At 33.9% G+C, this 17,385-nt stretch overlaps 1 protein-coding gene across 1 annotated transcript in view; it reads right to left on the bottom strand.

Annotated features, from left to right (window-relative positions):
* The window catches only part of LOC142334397 (hyaluronidase-like), an 84,448-nt gene extending 68,417 nt beyond the window's left edge, over nucleotides 1-16,031 (bottom strand). Inside the window, exon 1 of the mRNA XM_075382380.1 lies at nucleotides 15,740-16,031. Coding sequence (XP_075238495.1) covers nucleotides 15,740-15,819 — 80 coding nt within the window. The 5' untranslated portion in view covers nucleotides 15,820-16,031. The remainder of the gene's footprint in view (nucleotides 1-15,739) is intronic.
* Nucleotides 16,032-17,385: the final 1,354 nt, after the last annotated feature.

The following is a 17,385-nucleotide window of genomic DNA, read 5'->3' as shown; positions in this document are numbered from 1 at the left end:
AGGGCGAAGGGCTTGACTGTGTCCAAAAGTCAGCCGAAAAAAGATCTCTAGGTTGCCCTTCGGAAAGACCGGAAAGGCCTTAAAAACAGAAACATAAAGAGACCGGCAAGAGACTGGATTAGTTGTGGTAGCGGATGACACAGAGACCATTCAAGCAATTAGAGATTCCACGGCGGTTAAGCGATTGAATGTAAAAATAGACCCGAAGAAAACGCGTAGGCCCCGTATTATAGTCTATGATATTGACCACAACCTGACCGACGAAGATGTCCTCTCCCTCATTAGGGAGCAGAACACTGATTTGAATGAAGCCGCATTCCGGCAGGACTGCAGGTTGGTCTTTAAAACGGGTAGGCGTCATACCCAGAAACACCAGGAAGTCTTTGAGGTAAGCTTTGGTCTCACAAAAATTTACGTCCGCAGGCAGACTATTTATTGATTTAGGGTCCTGCCGACTAAAAGAGTACGTGGATGTCCAACGATATTTGAAATGGTGCAGATATGGTCACAGGGCTCATTTTTTTAAGTTTGCCTTGGCGTGTGACCATTGTGTGCCACAAACGGAACGATTGTTCACATAGGTCCGAGACTCCGGCCTGTGCTAACTGTAAGAGGTTTCACAAGAATCATGAGCACCCAGTTGTTAATAAGGAGTGTGGCTGTTACGTAAGAACAATTGTGCTGTACTTTAATTCCTTAGATGGTTAGGTTCGGTCAACTAAATGCCCAGGGTGCTTATGTAGTCCAGGTTGAGTTAGATGAGATTGTGTAGAGACGGAGCTTCAATGTCGTCCTTCTGCAGCATCCATATGTAATTAGGGGTGATCTGACAGGTTTTAACACCTGGAAAATGTTTTGTGTAGCGCATACCTGTTTGTCTACTATTCTGTGCAGGAAGCCGCTTGATAGTGTCTTTATACAGCAGGTTTCTGACGCGCATTATGTTGTGGTCACAATTACCATTCGCGTACAGAACCTTACAGTTCTTAGTTCATATTTCCAATGCAGGTATCCCACTGAGGAACACCTAGCAAGATGGGATAGGATCCTTCGTATTGTGGGCAATGGTCCAATCCTTATTGGTGCCGATAATAATGAGAAGTCACTTTTCTGGCACAGTGGGATCACTGATCATAGCGGTGGCCTAATTGACAGTTTCATCGCGCAACACAATTTTAAGGACTTTAATGTTGCAGACCAGTTGGCCACTTACGTCGGTCGGTTAACGGACGACGGACCTTTTACAAATATTGACATCATCATTGGTAGGGACATCCCTGGCAGTGTCCATGACTGATCGACGACTGTTCTAGCGATTATCGGTTGATACTAATCGAAATAGTGAATGAGCTGCGCGATGGCCATGAAAGACACTTTCCTGTTCACCGGGGGCGCTTCCTGCATAGAAAGGCGGACTGACCAAAATTTTTCTCTTTGTTGGAGTCCAGACTGGAGATTCAGCCGCTGTTCCTAGAGGCACTGGCCGGGAACATATATCTGGTAGGTGGTCTCGGAATCTGACAGCAATGAAGCAGTCTTTGACCCGATTCAGAAGGGCTGCGCAACGAGAGGGTGATCCCGATTGGCGTGCGGCCCTAACTGTGGATTACCACAGAAGGAAGGCTTGGTAGTTTCATAGCATTAGGTCCTCCAAGCGTAATTCCTGGCGCTAATTCGTTCAGGAGCAAGGGAATAGAGACCCTTGGGGCGTTGTGTATAGAGTCCTTGGACATAAACGCAGGAAAGATGTTCTCTTGTTAGATTTGTCAACCTGCGAGGGTGTGGTAATTGATAAGGACCGTGTCCTTAATATCTTGCTGAATACTCCCGTATGACTTTATGGTGGGTGAGGTTTCATACCACCGGCGTGTCTGGCGGTAAGTCGCGATTTTCGAGACCAACTTACAGTCTTCTGAGATCACTGAGGCGGAGGTTCTCCAGATGATCTGTAGTATGTTACGGCACAAGGCCCCCGGATATGATTGTGTCACAGTTTCCGACGGGACAAGAGCACTGTGGATACCATACTAAAGGTGATGGTTATAGATTTCTCTAGTCCATGTAAATATGTATTAGGAATTTTTCTGGACATATCCGGGGTATTTTACAACTTATAGTGGCCCTCTGCCCTGTTTCAGATTCAGAAGCGTAAGTGTACACAAAATGAATTAGAAGTGCTCTCAAGTTATTTCAGCCATCGGACCGTTTCCCGTTTTGATGGCGGCTCGGAGGTTAGTAAGACCTTAACTAAAGGATGCCCTCAGAGCAGTATTTTAAGTCCCTTTCTTCTGATCATAGAATTCGATTCGATATTGCGTTTAAGGTTGCCATGTGGTTGTCGTGTCGTCGCTTATGTTGACGACGCGCGCTACTGATTGAAGGGGAATTCCGAGCTGCTCGTGCTTGTGAGACACTCCGACTGTGGAGTTTCCAACATAAGATGATTTTCAGCCCAGAGAAAACCACAATGATGTTGCTTAAGGTCCGATTGGTTGCTTCCCGATGAATCCGGGTTCGGATGGTTGGTCTCCTCATTCGGTACGTTACGACTGAAAAATACCTGGGTGTTATCCTTGATGAGAATTTTCGGTTCAAGTAACATCAACAGTATGTAGCAAAAAAGGCCGCTGATGCTTTTTATGGAATCCGTAGAGTCATTCATCCCGATTGGGGGTTGAATTACCGTACCATGCGTATCCTTTACAAAGATGTAAGCGAAGTTATTATGCTGTATGCTGCGCCTGTCTGGGCTCACCGCATGGCTTATACGTATTGCGCTGACATTTTTCTGCGGGCTCAGCAACTCCTCTTGCTGGCTGTTATAGGCGGTTATTGAACAGTCTCGGGGGAGGCAGTCTATGTTATAGCCGGAGTCAAAACAATAGATATCTTGGCTAATGAACGTAATGAACGCTACATTTCCAAGGTAAATAACCTGCTGACGTCAGAACGAAAGCAGGAGATTGAAGACCGGGACCTTGCGACTTTGCAGGTCAGGTGGGACGAATCCCCCACAGAACGCTACACGCACGGTATATTTCCTACAGTGTCTAATTTAGAGGCGATTAGTTGGGTCTCCCCCAATCTGTATATCACACAGTTTCCCTCCGGACATGGTGCCTTTCGGGCGAGTTGGGCTAGGTTTCGTTTGGTGGATTCTAGTCAATGCCCGGATTGCGGGTCTGATGATACAGTGGACCACATCCTCTACGTCTGTCCCCGATACGAGGTCGAACGTTCACGAGCTGTTAGATAATTTGAGAGTATACATTCCTTTCTGGATCTCCGTACCAACTGGATAAACCGCGAGGAATGGTCTATAATGGCTGGCTTTCTTCTGGCAAATGTGTAGGTCTGCAGAGGGAGTTTGATTGAAATACTCGATCGTGGTAGGATCCCGGGTGGCTAGGGCTCCGGCTTAGGCATTGGATTGGTTGGAGGTAGGCACATTGGCATCGTGTCACGTTTATATTGGTATTGTTTGTGATTTGATTTGGGACTCCCGCTGGTAGGGGTGGCTGCGACCCCCATCACATTAATTATATATCATATAATTATATACCATCATAATTTATAAACAAAAAATTATTTCATAATTTTTTGTATATACTCGTAAATATGATTAAATGTTTCGCGTCAGCCCCAAGTATAGGACAATAATTTTCACCAACTGCGGTATATAAACTTCAGTGAAATTGCTTAATATTCCACAAATATTTTAATATTTGTATGTAAATCGGAATTTCCCTGAGCTTGTTTGTACCGATGTTTGCTTAAAACTCAGAACAGTAATCGATCTGATCGATTTATTATTTTACTTCAGTTACTGATTTGAAAAAGATTTTAAGTGAAAATTTATCCAAATAATTCTACTATTCTCTTAGCAGAATAGCTTAAACTGAGAATGTATATCGTATTTTGTAGCTTTTTCATGTGGTAATTTTTACTGATTACCTGGCTATATAACATTCCCTAGTAGATAACTGGTTTTTAGTTCTCGGTAAAATAGACTTTCATTAATTTATTTTATCAAAATTGGATGTACTGTTCAGAATTAGGATTTAATACAAAATTGTATTGTATTAAACTTTATAACTCTAATATTTATAGAGAACTTATCATGCCTAGCAGATTACCCGTCGCGGCCTCACCCACGCGATACTTGAATTTTAAATATATTTATTGAATGTTTTGGAGTGATGTTTTTGCTGATTATGTTGCTATGTTTAAAAGATGATGTCAGAAATAGATAATAGAACTCCTATTCTTATCACTCATTATCATCATTCATTATCATAGTTACTTGCGGGCTTCCAAAAAAGAAAGTTTACCCTTTTTTCCACCCGAGCCCTTACAGGCCCAGTGCTTTTAAAAATCTACTAATAAATATTAAAAACTTCTTAATCGCATGTTATTTACAGAATTTATTTTAATAAATATTTAAATAACAAACAACAAAAAATGAATATAAATATTTTAACTATAATATAAAAATTAAATTATTCTAGAACTTCTTTGTAAACTACATTAGATGTTTTTACTTTTTACCTAAAATAAATAAACCTGAAGGGTTACTGATTCTGGAGCATGCCACATAAAATTGCCCATGTGAAAAACAAACAGTCTTTTCTAACATCAATCCCAGCAACTTGTAACGTTTGGCCTTGCAATTTATTTATTGTCATTGCAAAACATACCTTAACAGGAAACTGCATTCTCTTAAATTCAAATGGATAGTCCGATGGTATCATTGGTATGCAAGGAATGAGCACCGATTCTTCTTTGGCACACCCAGTGATAATTTTAGCTTCAATAAATTTTTTTTGAACGACGATTATACACAGTCTTATACCATTGCATAACTTAGGTGGGCAAAGTTCCTCAATAACATAATTGGAAGACCAACTTTCAAAGTTAGCACATGTAGTGGAAACCCAGGTGGATTGAGAGAATTGAGAAATTCAAGTGGATAATTAACTGCTTATCGACTTCCAATACTGAATTAATGGATCTATATTCCATCCTTTCTGCTTGAAATGATTATAATAATATTTGATTTATTTTAGCTGCTGTTTCATTTTTTTAAGTAAAATGGTTCTCTCGCATAACCAGTCCATAGATTTGTTTCTGAGGTTTCGAATATCTGGATATATTCTATCTATGAGCTCTTTTAAAGTACTTACTACTGTACCTAATGATGCAGGTAAAATAATTTTTCCTTCAGATTCAGGGATTTGCCATCTCCTATTTTTAAGAGAAGCTCAGAAAACTCCAGCAGTATTGTCTCATTTTAGGTGCACTCTCATATTTTTAGTAAGAAAGTTTTACTATATGAGACCAAAGATATGAAGTCTTGATACATGCCTCTACATTGTTGGGTTGAGTTCCTCTAGGCACTACTGGTAGAGTTTGACGAAAATCTCCAGTTAAAAAGACAGTAACTCCTCCCATGAGTGTATCTGAATTTCTGAGATCTTTGAGACAGTTCTTTAGAGTTTCAATCCCTTACTTGTGTGACACTGGACACTCAACCCAAATAATTAATTTACATTGTTGTAAAACCTTTGCCATGTTAGACTGTTTACTGATGTTGCATGTAGGAGTTTCAATATTATTAAGATTTAGTGGTAGTTTGAAAACCGAATGTGCAGTCTTTCCTCCACTTAATAGCGTAGCAGCGATGCTAGATGATGCGACAGCCAAAGCAATGCCATGAGTGCTTCTTACTTTAGCCAAAATAACATTAGTCAAGAAAGTTTTCCCTGTGCCACCAGAAGCACCTAAAAAGAATACACCTCCTGAATTTGATTCAATGCTGTGTAAAACTTGGTTGTAGACAGAACGTTGTTCATCTGTCAAAGATGGTTCGTTATCTGACACAAACATTCAAAGTCGTAATATCATAATTGGTTTCCCTCAAATATTCTCTGTTTGTCAAAATTCCACCAAATCTTAATGGTACTGGCAACCCATAGTCTTTTAAAATTTGACCACCTAAATTTAAAACAAAATCTTCAAGTAATATTAAACATCTATTATATATTTCATCTTCTGTTACATTATTTTCCATATGCAGTCTAAAGTACTGGCACTTAATATCCTCTAAAAGATTGTCTTTGTACTTATTCCAAATACTTAATGCATCTGATAAATGACAAAATATCAACATTACACAAAAACGTTCTTGCATTTTATAAGGTGAATGGCATAGTGCAGCTTCTGCTAAGGTAAAGTCCCTTAGCACCTTGTTGGTCATCTTCTAATAAGCCATGTGCCTTGCATGCAGCTTTAAATGTTAGATACTCAATATTATTTACAGTTTTTAAGTTTTTGTACGATGTTGGTCCTCTAACGTGATGTAGGAGTAGACGAAGATGATAACATTCTACATTATCAGGATGAATAGTACTTTTAACAGTATTTTTAATCCGCTTCGCAATGACACCTATTAGCCCAGATGAAAAATTTATTATTATTAAGTCAATGAAAAAGTAATGTTTTGAAACGTTGTGACCATCCCTAATTGAGTGTTAACTCACTTAGGGATGCTTCCAACAATCAGAACAGAGCATCAAGAACACAATGCCTGGACGGCTTGGAACAAAAAAATTGTGGTTGTTTATCTACATTCTAAAATCTTTAATTTCACACAAATGAACAGAAGCACAGAAAAATTGGGAACTACATTATTAAATAGGAAAATTTTAGGACATTCCTTTATAAGGAACTGAAGAAATTAGTAATCAATCAGTAGCTATAAATTTGAAAATCACTAAGATGACACTAACGTTTTCAGGTGTCTTTATTCAGAATCCGGCTTGAAAAAGACCTTAAACAGACAAAAATTACGGTAAAACTGGTATAAATGAAAAAAGGACTCCGCGAAAGCAAGGAAAAATAAAAACGAAAATCAAGAAATCGATTTAACTAAATATCTTTTCGGCATGAAGGTCGATAAGAAACTCATAAAGGTAAAGAAACTGATAATCCTTTAAGATCAACTCTATTAAAAATGTTCTCTCCTATCAATTTCATAAGCAAATCCCAGCATAAAAACAGAAACACAACCGCTTTTTCTAATGGTATGTCCAGGTTGTTCAAGAATTTCGACAATTCAAGGCATTTATCACACACAGATTTCATTTACTTTCCTTCTAATTCATCCCTTCTTCTTCTATAAAAGTTTCTATACTTGTCCTTATAAAAGCAGATTAATCTGCTTCCATTTTTTCGCGAGGAAGTTGAAGGAGAAGACTCAGTTTCTTACAGTTTGATTAAGTTGTCTACCAATGAAGAAAAAATAGTTTAAGTAATAACCTTTTATGATGCTATAATAAAAAGGTTATCTCTTTCCTTTCTTTTATTCTAGTTAAATTTTATTTTGTTTTTTATTCAAAACTTAAATTTCATAAAAAATGTATGCCAGACAAGATCAGATTAAAAATTCTATTTATTAAATTCGTCACAAGTCTGCACACCATGATCAGGCTTGCTTCCATATTTTTCACGCAAGTCTAAATGAGGAACTCCAACGGACACTGTGGAACGGAACCACAAGAATCACTTCTTTGAGGCTACATCGTCTTCCACGGCAATCGGTAATATTAATGAGTCAAAATTTGTTATCAACTTTCGCTGACTACTCACTTTTTTAATATGACCTACGTTTGACAAAACAAGACAGAATTTGATATCCAGCAAACCAAATATAAAGTGAATTTCTTTTTTATATATTTATCCGTATCTACTCTGAGAATCGAACACGGGACGAATATATAGTAGTCAACAATACAAACCGTTACACCATTGAGCCAGTGTAAAATATTATTTAATAAAGTAAAAAAAAAAAAATACCAAAATAATTAAAGAAAGTATGTCACAAAAATTATTCGAAAGTAATAGACAACAGTTAGAATAAAAGAATTTGAGATATTTTGGCAACTTTTCTGATGTACTCATTCCATTTTAGGCTAGTTGAAAGCAAAATGCCCGTACAGTAGAAACATTTGAGACTTATTATGAGGAAATAATACTTATTTTTTTCTAAAGTTATTCAAGGATTTATTTCTTCTTTGAATATCAGTTTGTCTATCGGCTAAAATAGCTAAATTTATAAGAAGTTTAGTTACATATCGATTAGTCTAATAATACGACTCGTACGTGCTACTCCCCTAGCAAAATAAATTCTCAAAATGGGATAAACAGAATTTAAACAGAGCAGTGATTAAGTAATCTCCATGTAACACTCCCCAAGTTGTTTTAACGAGATCCGTTTCTCCTCACTTAATTTTAGTAATTTAACCTGATTATAAAAACTAATTCATAAAAACAAAAAGACATAAAAAAAACATAAAAACAAGATTAAAAACATAAAAAAAAACTTAACATAATACAAAACAACAAAATCATAAACCTTAAATCAAAACAACAGCAAGAAGAATACAATAAAGGAAAACCCAAGCAGGACTCTAAATTCCTTCAACAATTCTCTCTTTTGTTAAATAGACTATAAAGTTTTTCACAACTGCCTACTATCGAAAATATTTTTTCTCAAAATTTTAAGTGAGGTACCGAATAAACTGTTTCAAAATCAACAAAAAGGTCAATAAAATTAAAACGCCAGGTAATTTATCTTATTATTAGTTCTTATTATACGTACGTATTTTAAACACTTTTTCGATTCTTTCTAACGCCCTTGACAAAATACTATTGTCTTTAACTTCCTAGTTACGAATTTGTTAGTTGCAATACCTCTAAAAGTGTTTACCATTTGATTATTAACGTTACTGTCTATAATTGTTGGGTCCTTAGAATAGCTCAACTTACGCAAAGGAATCATTTTTATTTTAGCTCATTCATTAGGAAGGTCAACACAGACAAATGTACGAATCTTCTACTATGGGAGGAAGCGACTTTGAAAATTCTTAAGATATGTAAAGCACGACGGTGCTATTATTGTTCTTATTTGCTCTACGTACTCTTTCAACCCCCATCCCTCGTCATCGCGATCAAAAAACGGCTTCCTTGCTTGAAAAGTTGTATTACTCTTGAAACTAACTTTTTTTTAAATCTGTTGTATTTCAAAACGCCTGCGTTATTTTCAACATTTTGCATTTTGCAACCCATCCCTTAATTTAGAAAACGCAGACTTTCTTTAATTCATTTTCTTTTTGTTCAAGGAACAAGATAAGAAAAAGAGGAAAACGTATGAAAAGAGGAAAACTTTCATGTTTTTAACCAAACCGACCTCTCGATCGGCCTTTGTAACCATTGGATGTTTGTTACCCTTTGTAATTTAACTTTCAAATCCCTATATTTAGAATCAAACCAAAGGTTGGTTAGCTAAGAATTTTTTACCTTCCCTGCAGTTAAAATTAAGGAATGCACGTTTCCCTTTAATTAGCTGACAAACATCAGCCTCAGCCCATTCACAGCCATTCCATCCTATCTAATGGACACTTATTACTGCGTCAGGCGTGTAGGCGTGTCTCCAAAATATATTTATCCATTAAACTTTGTTTAATCACGGATCCATACAGAAATTTGGCATAAGCTCATATTGCCTCTAACCTAAACTTGGTAATTGAGCCAAAATCATTTGATATAAAATATATAACGAACATTACCTTGCCGCTAATCAAATTGACAATTTTTTTGCCGTTCAATAAATCGATTTTGCTGCTAACACTTTTAAAATGAGTTGAGTGATGAGTTTTATTACATCTCCATTCAGAGGTACAAACAAAGAGATTTCAAACAGCTCCGCAATACGTTCCAAAATAATTATCAACTACCACGCACTAATAATCTTGATAATAAATTGGCGAACTTAAATAACTGTTCATTATATAAATAACATTTAAATTTTACATCCTAGCATTAAAATCCTCCCTCTATTTATTATTGATTATTCTTCAAATATATCCATATGATTTTGCATTTACTAAACGTAGTCCCTTTCGAAGTTTTTATATACGAAGGTGACCTTAGAAATTAGTTTTCATTATGGTTTAAAATAAATTAATCCAACAATCAGGTTAGCATTACTGTTAACAAATAAAAAACAAACTAGTCATTAACATCTAAATCTTCGTAATTTTTACTACAAATACAAATAAACAACAAACCCCGCTAGCTTTGCTTTGGCAAGCAATTTTCTACTTTTATTAATATCTTACTTATGAAATGACTTTAAAGGCGAATAATACACCCGGTTAATTTTTTCATTCATCTGATTCATAAAAATATGACACCGTGTTCTTTTATGTTACAAGTATAAGTCGAACTTTAAACTTACTTCGAAAAAACTTTTATAGCTGATTTAACTCAAGGATAGCAACCAGGGTTATACCTCACGCACGGTAGCGCAAGTACGAGCATAATAAGAAATTTATCTTGTATAAATATTATTTTCAGAAATCTTTTAAAAAAGAAATGAATTTGATCACATATTTAGAAGATGAAGATATTTAGAAGATATTTAAACTCAGAAAATACTCGCTTCCACTCCTATCTGACTAGGAAATATAATAAATTAAAATAAAATTGTATTTTATTTACTGTGGTTTAAATTTTACTACCTTCTCATTAATTGTAACTTAAGTAATAAAAATAAATGTTAAAATTAATAAAAAATAAATGTCCATGACTTAATATCGAATTCATTAATTATTTACGATTTTATTATCTAAATTTTATGAAGTACATTAAAATCTGGCAGAAAAAATATATATATAGTTTTCTTTATTAAAATAAAATAAAGAAAACTAGAGCAAAATTTAAATGTATCATAAAAAGTAGTATTAAAATTCAATATAGGTATTAAATACAAACTTTTCTTCCCTTGATGGGGGGCTGGGATCATAACAGATGTCACTGGAGAGTCTAAGTGAGGAGACTGCAAGCGACCAATTGGCCGCGTAATACGCGCTAAGAATGCAGAGGGTCGCTCAAGGCGTTTAGGATAGGGCAGGGTGGACAGCCCCGGTCGTGAGGACCGGCATGCCTAAGTGTATCGGTTTCAATGAGCGGCCGAGAACTCCATGGGTCCGTTAGGATGAGGTTTAAACTAAAATAGAATACCGATGCAGGTACCATTAAAGACATTAAACTAATGTATTAAGAGAAGGCAGAGAAGTGAGAGAAACGAGTGAAGAGAAAGATAAGAGAAGAGCGGAAAGAGAAGTCCTTCTAGCAAACTCATAAAGAGATGTAATAAGAAAATAGAGGAGTAGTAGAGAAAAGAAAGAAGTGAAAGAAGACAAAAGAGAGTTAAAGAGAATGAAGCCCTGAATACAGGTGAAGAACTGACCGGAGAGCGAAGGGGCCATAGACAGCTCTATGCGGAGCCGTCGTTCGTCCGCGCTCGTGAGGATGGACGATGGTGATAAGGCACAGCGACTCTTGACCCCGGGCTCAAAGGCACTCCCGGGATCGTGTATTGCTTAACTGCGGATCCGATCTCGAGTGGGGAGGAACGGTGAAATAGGAGTTTTAGTCGCTAGGGTGCGGGCACACATAAGTTCTTTATATCAACATCTACCGAACCCGAGCGAGTCCGACACTTCCCCACTTGTGGAGAGTACGTAAATGGTATTTCTCCGCAACACCGTTAACAAATGAAAAAAAAGAAAAGTATTTAATACAAGCAAAAAAGCATCTGATGAAGAAATCATAGGTAGTATTACAGCAAATTTATTCAAACACTGAGGAATAATAATAAGTCATTAAATAATGAATGAGAAATCTATAGCACAAACTGATAGTTATGTTAATAGAAAAATAATGGATAATCTCAACTTGTTAATTTGCAAAAAAGAGTGAAGAAAACCACAAGAATCTTTAATTGAAAAATAAGTAAAGTACTTAATTATGTAAGAACTTAGGAAATCGCATAGAGAAATTACTTTGTGCTCGCTCAGCCGAATAAGCATTTCTTCATCCGTGGATTTTTTCAGTAACTTCGGGTAAATTTTTCATAGCTGAATCTTAAATTACTCGTTCTCCTTTTTTGTTTAATCTAATCAAATCACAAGCCTGGTTTAAGATGTTTTTGGATTTTGTTCTAAGATTTTCTTCTCTTAACATATACGTGGTAAAAATATAGTTCCATATAAAAACAAAAAAGTTAAAGAGAAAATTAATTTTTTTAATTTTTCAGACATGAATGTAGAAAAAACCTAATTTTTTCAGGAATTGTAAAAACTGGTCACAATACATCAGAAAATTTCGAAAAAATTTAGACTTAAATAGCTACAGAAAATTAAATTAGAGTAATTTATTTAGATTACAGTTATTACAACTCAAAATTTCCTCATGATCAACCAAAATTAACGTAGAATATCCAAATCTGAGTTTCGAAATCTCTGATCACAGATTAACCGTACCGCACCTGCACCAAACCGAGCAATTCCTATTTTTGCAGATAATTTAAAATTCCTCGCCAAAAAGACCACTTTTAATTTCAAATACGTCCAAGTTCGTTACACCAGAAGATAAGATGGTTCAAGAAACAAATGCTCTTAGAAAATAAAGAAGGATTGCATTGTAGGTTTATAACAGTGAAAAGAGGGATAGCTCCATACGATAAAAAAACTAATTTAATAAGATCTGCCCTTTAGATCTAGATTTCCACATAATTAATCTTTTTTTATTACCCTGCGTATAGAAAAATAACCAACAAGAATAATAACAATCTAGATACGATTTAGTGAACAATTTTACTCTTATTTCATTAAATATTAATAAACTCCAGCTGGAGTCTTTCTTAAGGTTAAGATTCCCCCCCCCCCCAAATGAATAAATAAATTATTTATCATACTTAGTGGTAAGTAACCCATATTTTAAAATGGTACTGTGAATAGTATGTCGGCGATAATAATTATGATCGTGTGCTAAAAAATCATGTAAATGACCTGTTTACACTACAGCTACAGTAAAAAATTATTCAACTGGAACCTAGACCTAGTAATATGTAATTAAACATAATGGACATCTTTCTTTTACAGAGACAGATTGCGGAAGCCACAGTTCAATTAAGATTCGCCATATAAAATTTACTAATTTCACATTATATCTAAGCTATTCCAGCTGAACGCTTACAAATAGCACTTATTTACAGCTACTAATCAATTGAAAACTTTAATAAATTAGACATTTTACAAAAGATAAAAACGTTCATAAACGTAAAATCGAAGAAAGATTAAATCTACTTATTTGAAAATACATGTGGAGTAATTTTTCGAATAGTAAACTAAATAAACTGCTGTAAATTAAAATCTTGATCGATTATTTGATTGAGTAAGGTAATTCATTCAAGTTGAAAGTAGTAATATTTATTAAGATATCAAAAATAATACTTTATTATTAAAGTATTATTTAATATGACGTACAGACATCACGCCGAAACTAGTCAAAATGGATTCAGGGATGGTCAAAATATTTTGAAGGAGTAATTTTTAAGAAAAATTTTTAGATATATTAGTATATCATAGCGTAGTTTATTTAAGTACTTAGAACATTCCTAAATTAAAATTACAAAAACGACTAGTTAAGATGTTAAGAATAGCGCTACAATGAGATAAAATACTTACAGCGGTGTGATTAACTAGCACATATTATAATAGTTATTTTATTACTATTACTTTCAAATTCATAAGCATAAATAAAAGTATTATTAAACTGAAATATTGTTCTTTGCCTGTACCTCTTCATACCATCACAATCTAAGATAAACTCTTTAAAAGAGTTTCACATTTTTTCCTTAAAATTTATAAACCATTTCCTTTAAAAAACGTTCTAGCTATATTTATAGATCCATATCAAAAGATATCCATTTAAACCGGAACACTACAACCTCATTTAGCTGTACCGACTACGCCATGAGGAGGGTAATGGTTGTGTGGTGTGTCTGATTTGTTTGTTCTTTAGTTTGTACATTTATTCTTCTTAACGCGAAAAAGACTACTAATTTTCAAAAAACGTGTATTAAACAATTTTTCTTAATCGCATAAATGTGTATACGATATTTTGAATTAAATAAAATGGTAGACGGTAGACCTCTTTTTCTCCGATCCGAAAAAAACAAACATTATTTTAAGATTCGGATGGAATACCGAATAAAGAGCCTGAAAAGTGGAATTGCAATACACACACAATTATCAACGGGCTAGCCTCAGTTTTAATTAAGTATGAAAAAATTAAATTTATATTTTATGAAAAATTCCAAGCCAACCGGGATGTAAACCTTCCTGGATGGTATAGAAGACAGAGATGTTATCAATCGCCCTCGGAGGTTGATATACTCGCAAAAATATTATCTACATAAGAAGTTATTATTAAAGTTAAAATATTTTTAATTTTATTACTTCTTTGTACGAAGTAAAGGAAGTATTGTAATCGCGAAAAGTTTCGGTTTTCAGGTTTCGACGGAAATATTTTGACCATCCCTGAATCCATTTTGACTAGTTTTGGCGCGATGTCTGGACGTTCGAACGTATCTCGCATAACTCAAAAACGATTAATCGTAGAATGTTGAAATTTTGGATTTAGGACTGTTGTAACATCCATCTAGTTGTGCACCCCCCCCCCCTCTTTTGATTGCAATAGACTGGACCAAAAGTGTCCAAAAAAGCCCAAAATCAAAAAAATTTTAATTATGGTATTTTTCTTAACTACAGTAATAAGCTCTCATTGAGAGATTTTCAGCGATATATCATAAATGGTACTTATTTTCACTGGTTCCAAAGTTATAGCCAAATAAAATTTTAATTAATGAAATATTTGGATCTATTCAAGAGGAAGGCACATCGGTTCGAATCCGACTCCATTTCTTTTTTTAACTTTTTTTTTAATTTAAAAATATTGATTTATTAATAATTCTGAAGAAAATCAAAAAATAAATACCCCTTTATCTACCTGTTATCATACATGTACCAGTCTTACGTTCTTAATCCGTTAATATACTTCATACGCAATACTTCATGCACGTTTTATACTGTATATTTGTCTTATGTTGACGACTATCATACATAGTCATAAATACTATGAACGTAAATGTTTATGTTTATTTTAACGTAAAGGAATATTATTCAAATCCTTAATTTACATTGTATCTGTTTCATTCTTCCGCTCAAAAAGAATTATTTTTAATAGTATTTTTATAAACATCGTATGTTTTATGAGAATTTTAGTGATCGTCAGTCTTCTTAAATTTTAATAAATTCGAAATTTTTCTTAGTTTTAATTTCTCAAAAATATTATACTTACAGAATTTTTTAAGTTCGGTTTAAGTTGTATCTGTTTCTTTATCTTTATTAGGAATCAAAACTAGACTGTTTTAGGAGTTAGCAATATCACCAACTGACAGACGTAATATTTTAACAAAATTTGATTGATTTACAATGTTATCTTTTGTAAATGCCAAAGAATTTTGGTATTAAAATGTTCATTTTATTAACCGATAAAATACAGGATTTTTCTATTTATTAACTTAGAGGAAAAAGTAAAATATAATCATTGAATAGATGAATTTATTTTGTGGTACAAATATAATAATTTTAACTATATAGATATAGTACACTAACTTGCATCTTATCATTTTGTACGGATTTAATATTTATCTATTTTTTTCTAACTTTGGTAACTTTAAATTGATAATTTTTGGTGATTAATAAGATCACTTAAAATTCGTGACGTAAATTTCACTTAGATAAAAGAAAAATAGCAATAATTTACTCACTCGCTTAGTATTATGAACAGAGTTGTAGAAATAATCGTAATAGTAACGAACAGTAATGAAGAATTCTGTCGGTGTCCCATTATTTTTTAGGGTGCTGATAAACAAACACGCACGCATGCACCCGCTCACATCCACTTTTCATTCACAACTAAATTAGTTTTTTATTTTGTTATTGTTGATATAGTAGTCTTCTTTATTCCTGCTATCACCTCCTACCGCCTATGAATGTGAAACGGTGGCAACGCAGTTGCAGGCAGGTTAATGCTGTTGCAGCGCATATCGGACTCCTCCGACGCCGCAATCACTAAAAGAAACTCCCACCACTTAGTATTTATAAAGAAACAAAACGATAACTTAATAGTTAAAAAACCATAAGTTAAGAATTACGATCTGATGTTTGTCTACCTACACTTAGTCAAATATCCTTAATTATATAAATAATTATAAAAGATAAATTTAATCCGTATCAGGACATATCATTTGTCAAAAGTTACCTTCATTCATCTTAATTTGACACTTAAATAATACGTTCTACGACTGTTACTAAAAAAGTAAATATAACTCGTTTATTGTTATCCGAAACGGTTGCATACCTGCAGATAACAATCAGCATTGAAGTGAGTTAACTAAACTAAGATTACTTGCATCGCTAAAAAGATGATAGACGCTTCGGTTGTATGTTATTGAATTTTTTTTTTTCTTCGTTAAAAAGGTATTTAAAAATTTATAAGGACTTTTTTGAAACGGTTGTTTTAAAACAAGTCATCAAAAACTGCCGAAACTTCTTTGTTTTTATTTTTCAAACAAAAAAAAAATTATTAATAGTAAAAATAAAATTAAAAATTGTGCTCTTTTCTGCAGCACACCAGCACAGCATAATTTTTACCTGCAGTTATCATTTAAAATAAACCGTCGTGTTCTTTTGTTTATCAAATTGCAAACGTTGGATAAACTTTAATACTTAGACACTTTCTGGTTTTTTACATTTTTAGATGAACATCGCGTAATCTAGATAAATAAATAAGACTAAGTTTGTAAAAATAACATAACATCTCGTAATAATAAAACGTTATTTCCTAACCACTGAAATCACTGTAAAATAACATAATCCAAACTTACAGAATAAAAATAAAACAGGTTCTACAAGCAACTGAAATGTATAAGTACATAGCACTGTACACTGTAGAAAAGAGTGACCTATCGCATTTAAATTTCTTGGTCAATCCACCTGTTAACTTAGAACAGAATAAGAAATAACTTATTATGATAAGGAGAGGCTATTTCAGTAAAATTAAACTTATCAGGAGAAAGATTTATAGTTTAGAATCTGTACATGTTTTACTGATTGCTACAGATTAAGATGTTTGAGAATTTCCTTCCGTTAAGCATCCTCGGGATGCAAAAAAAGGTCAACAACAACATGTAAATAAAATAATTCTATTACCTCCTAATAAATTAAAAGAAAAAAAGGGTTTCTCCTGCTGTAGACCATTAACTTTCGAATAATTATTAGAAATTCATCAAAAAAAAAAATTTTATTTAATATAATTTATTCATAAATTATTATAATTTTAATAAAACGGTTCATATACAAATCTTACGTAAAGTAAGACTTTTTTATATTGAGTTGTATTTTCATTAATTTA

This window comes from Lycorma delicatula, chromosome 1 (assembly GCF_047948215.1).
Source record: "Lycorma delicatula isolate Av1 chromosome 1, ASM4794821v1, whole genome shotgun sequence".
NCBI classification, from domain to species: domain Eukaryota; kingdom Metazoa; phylum Arthropoda; class Insecta; order Hemiptera; family Fulgoridae; genus Lycorma; species Lycorma delicatula.
This window is presented reverse-complemented; position numbering and strand designations above follow the sequence as displayed.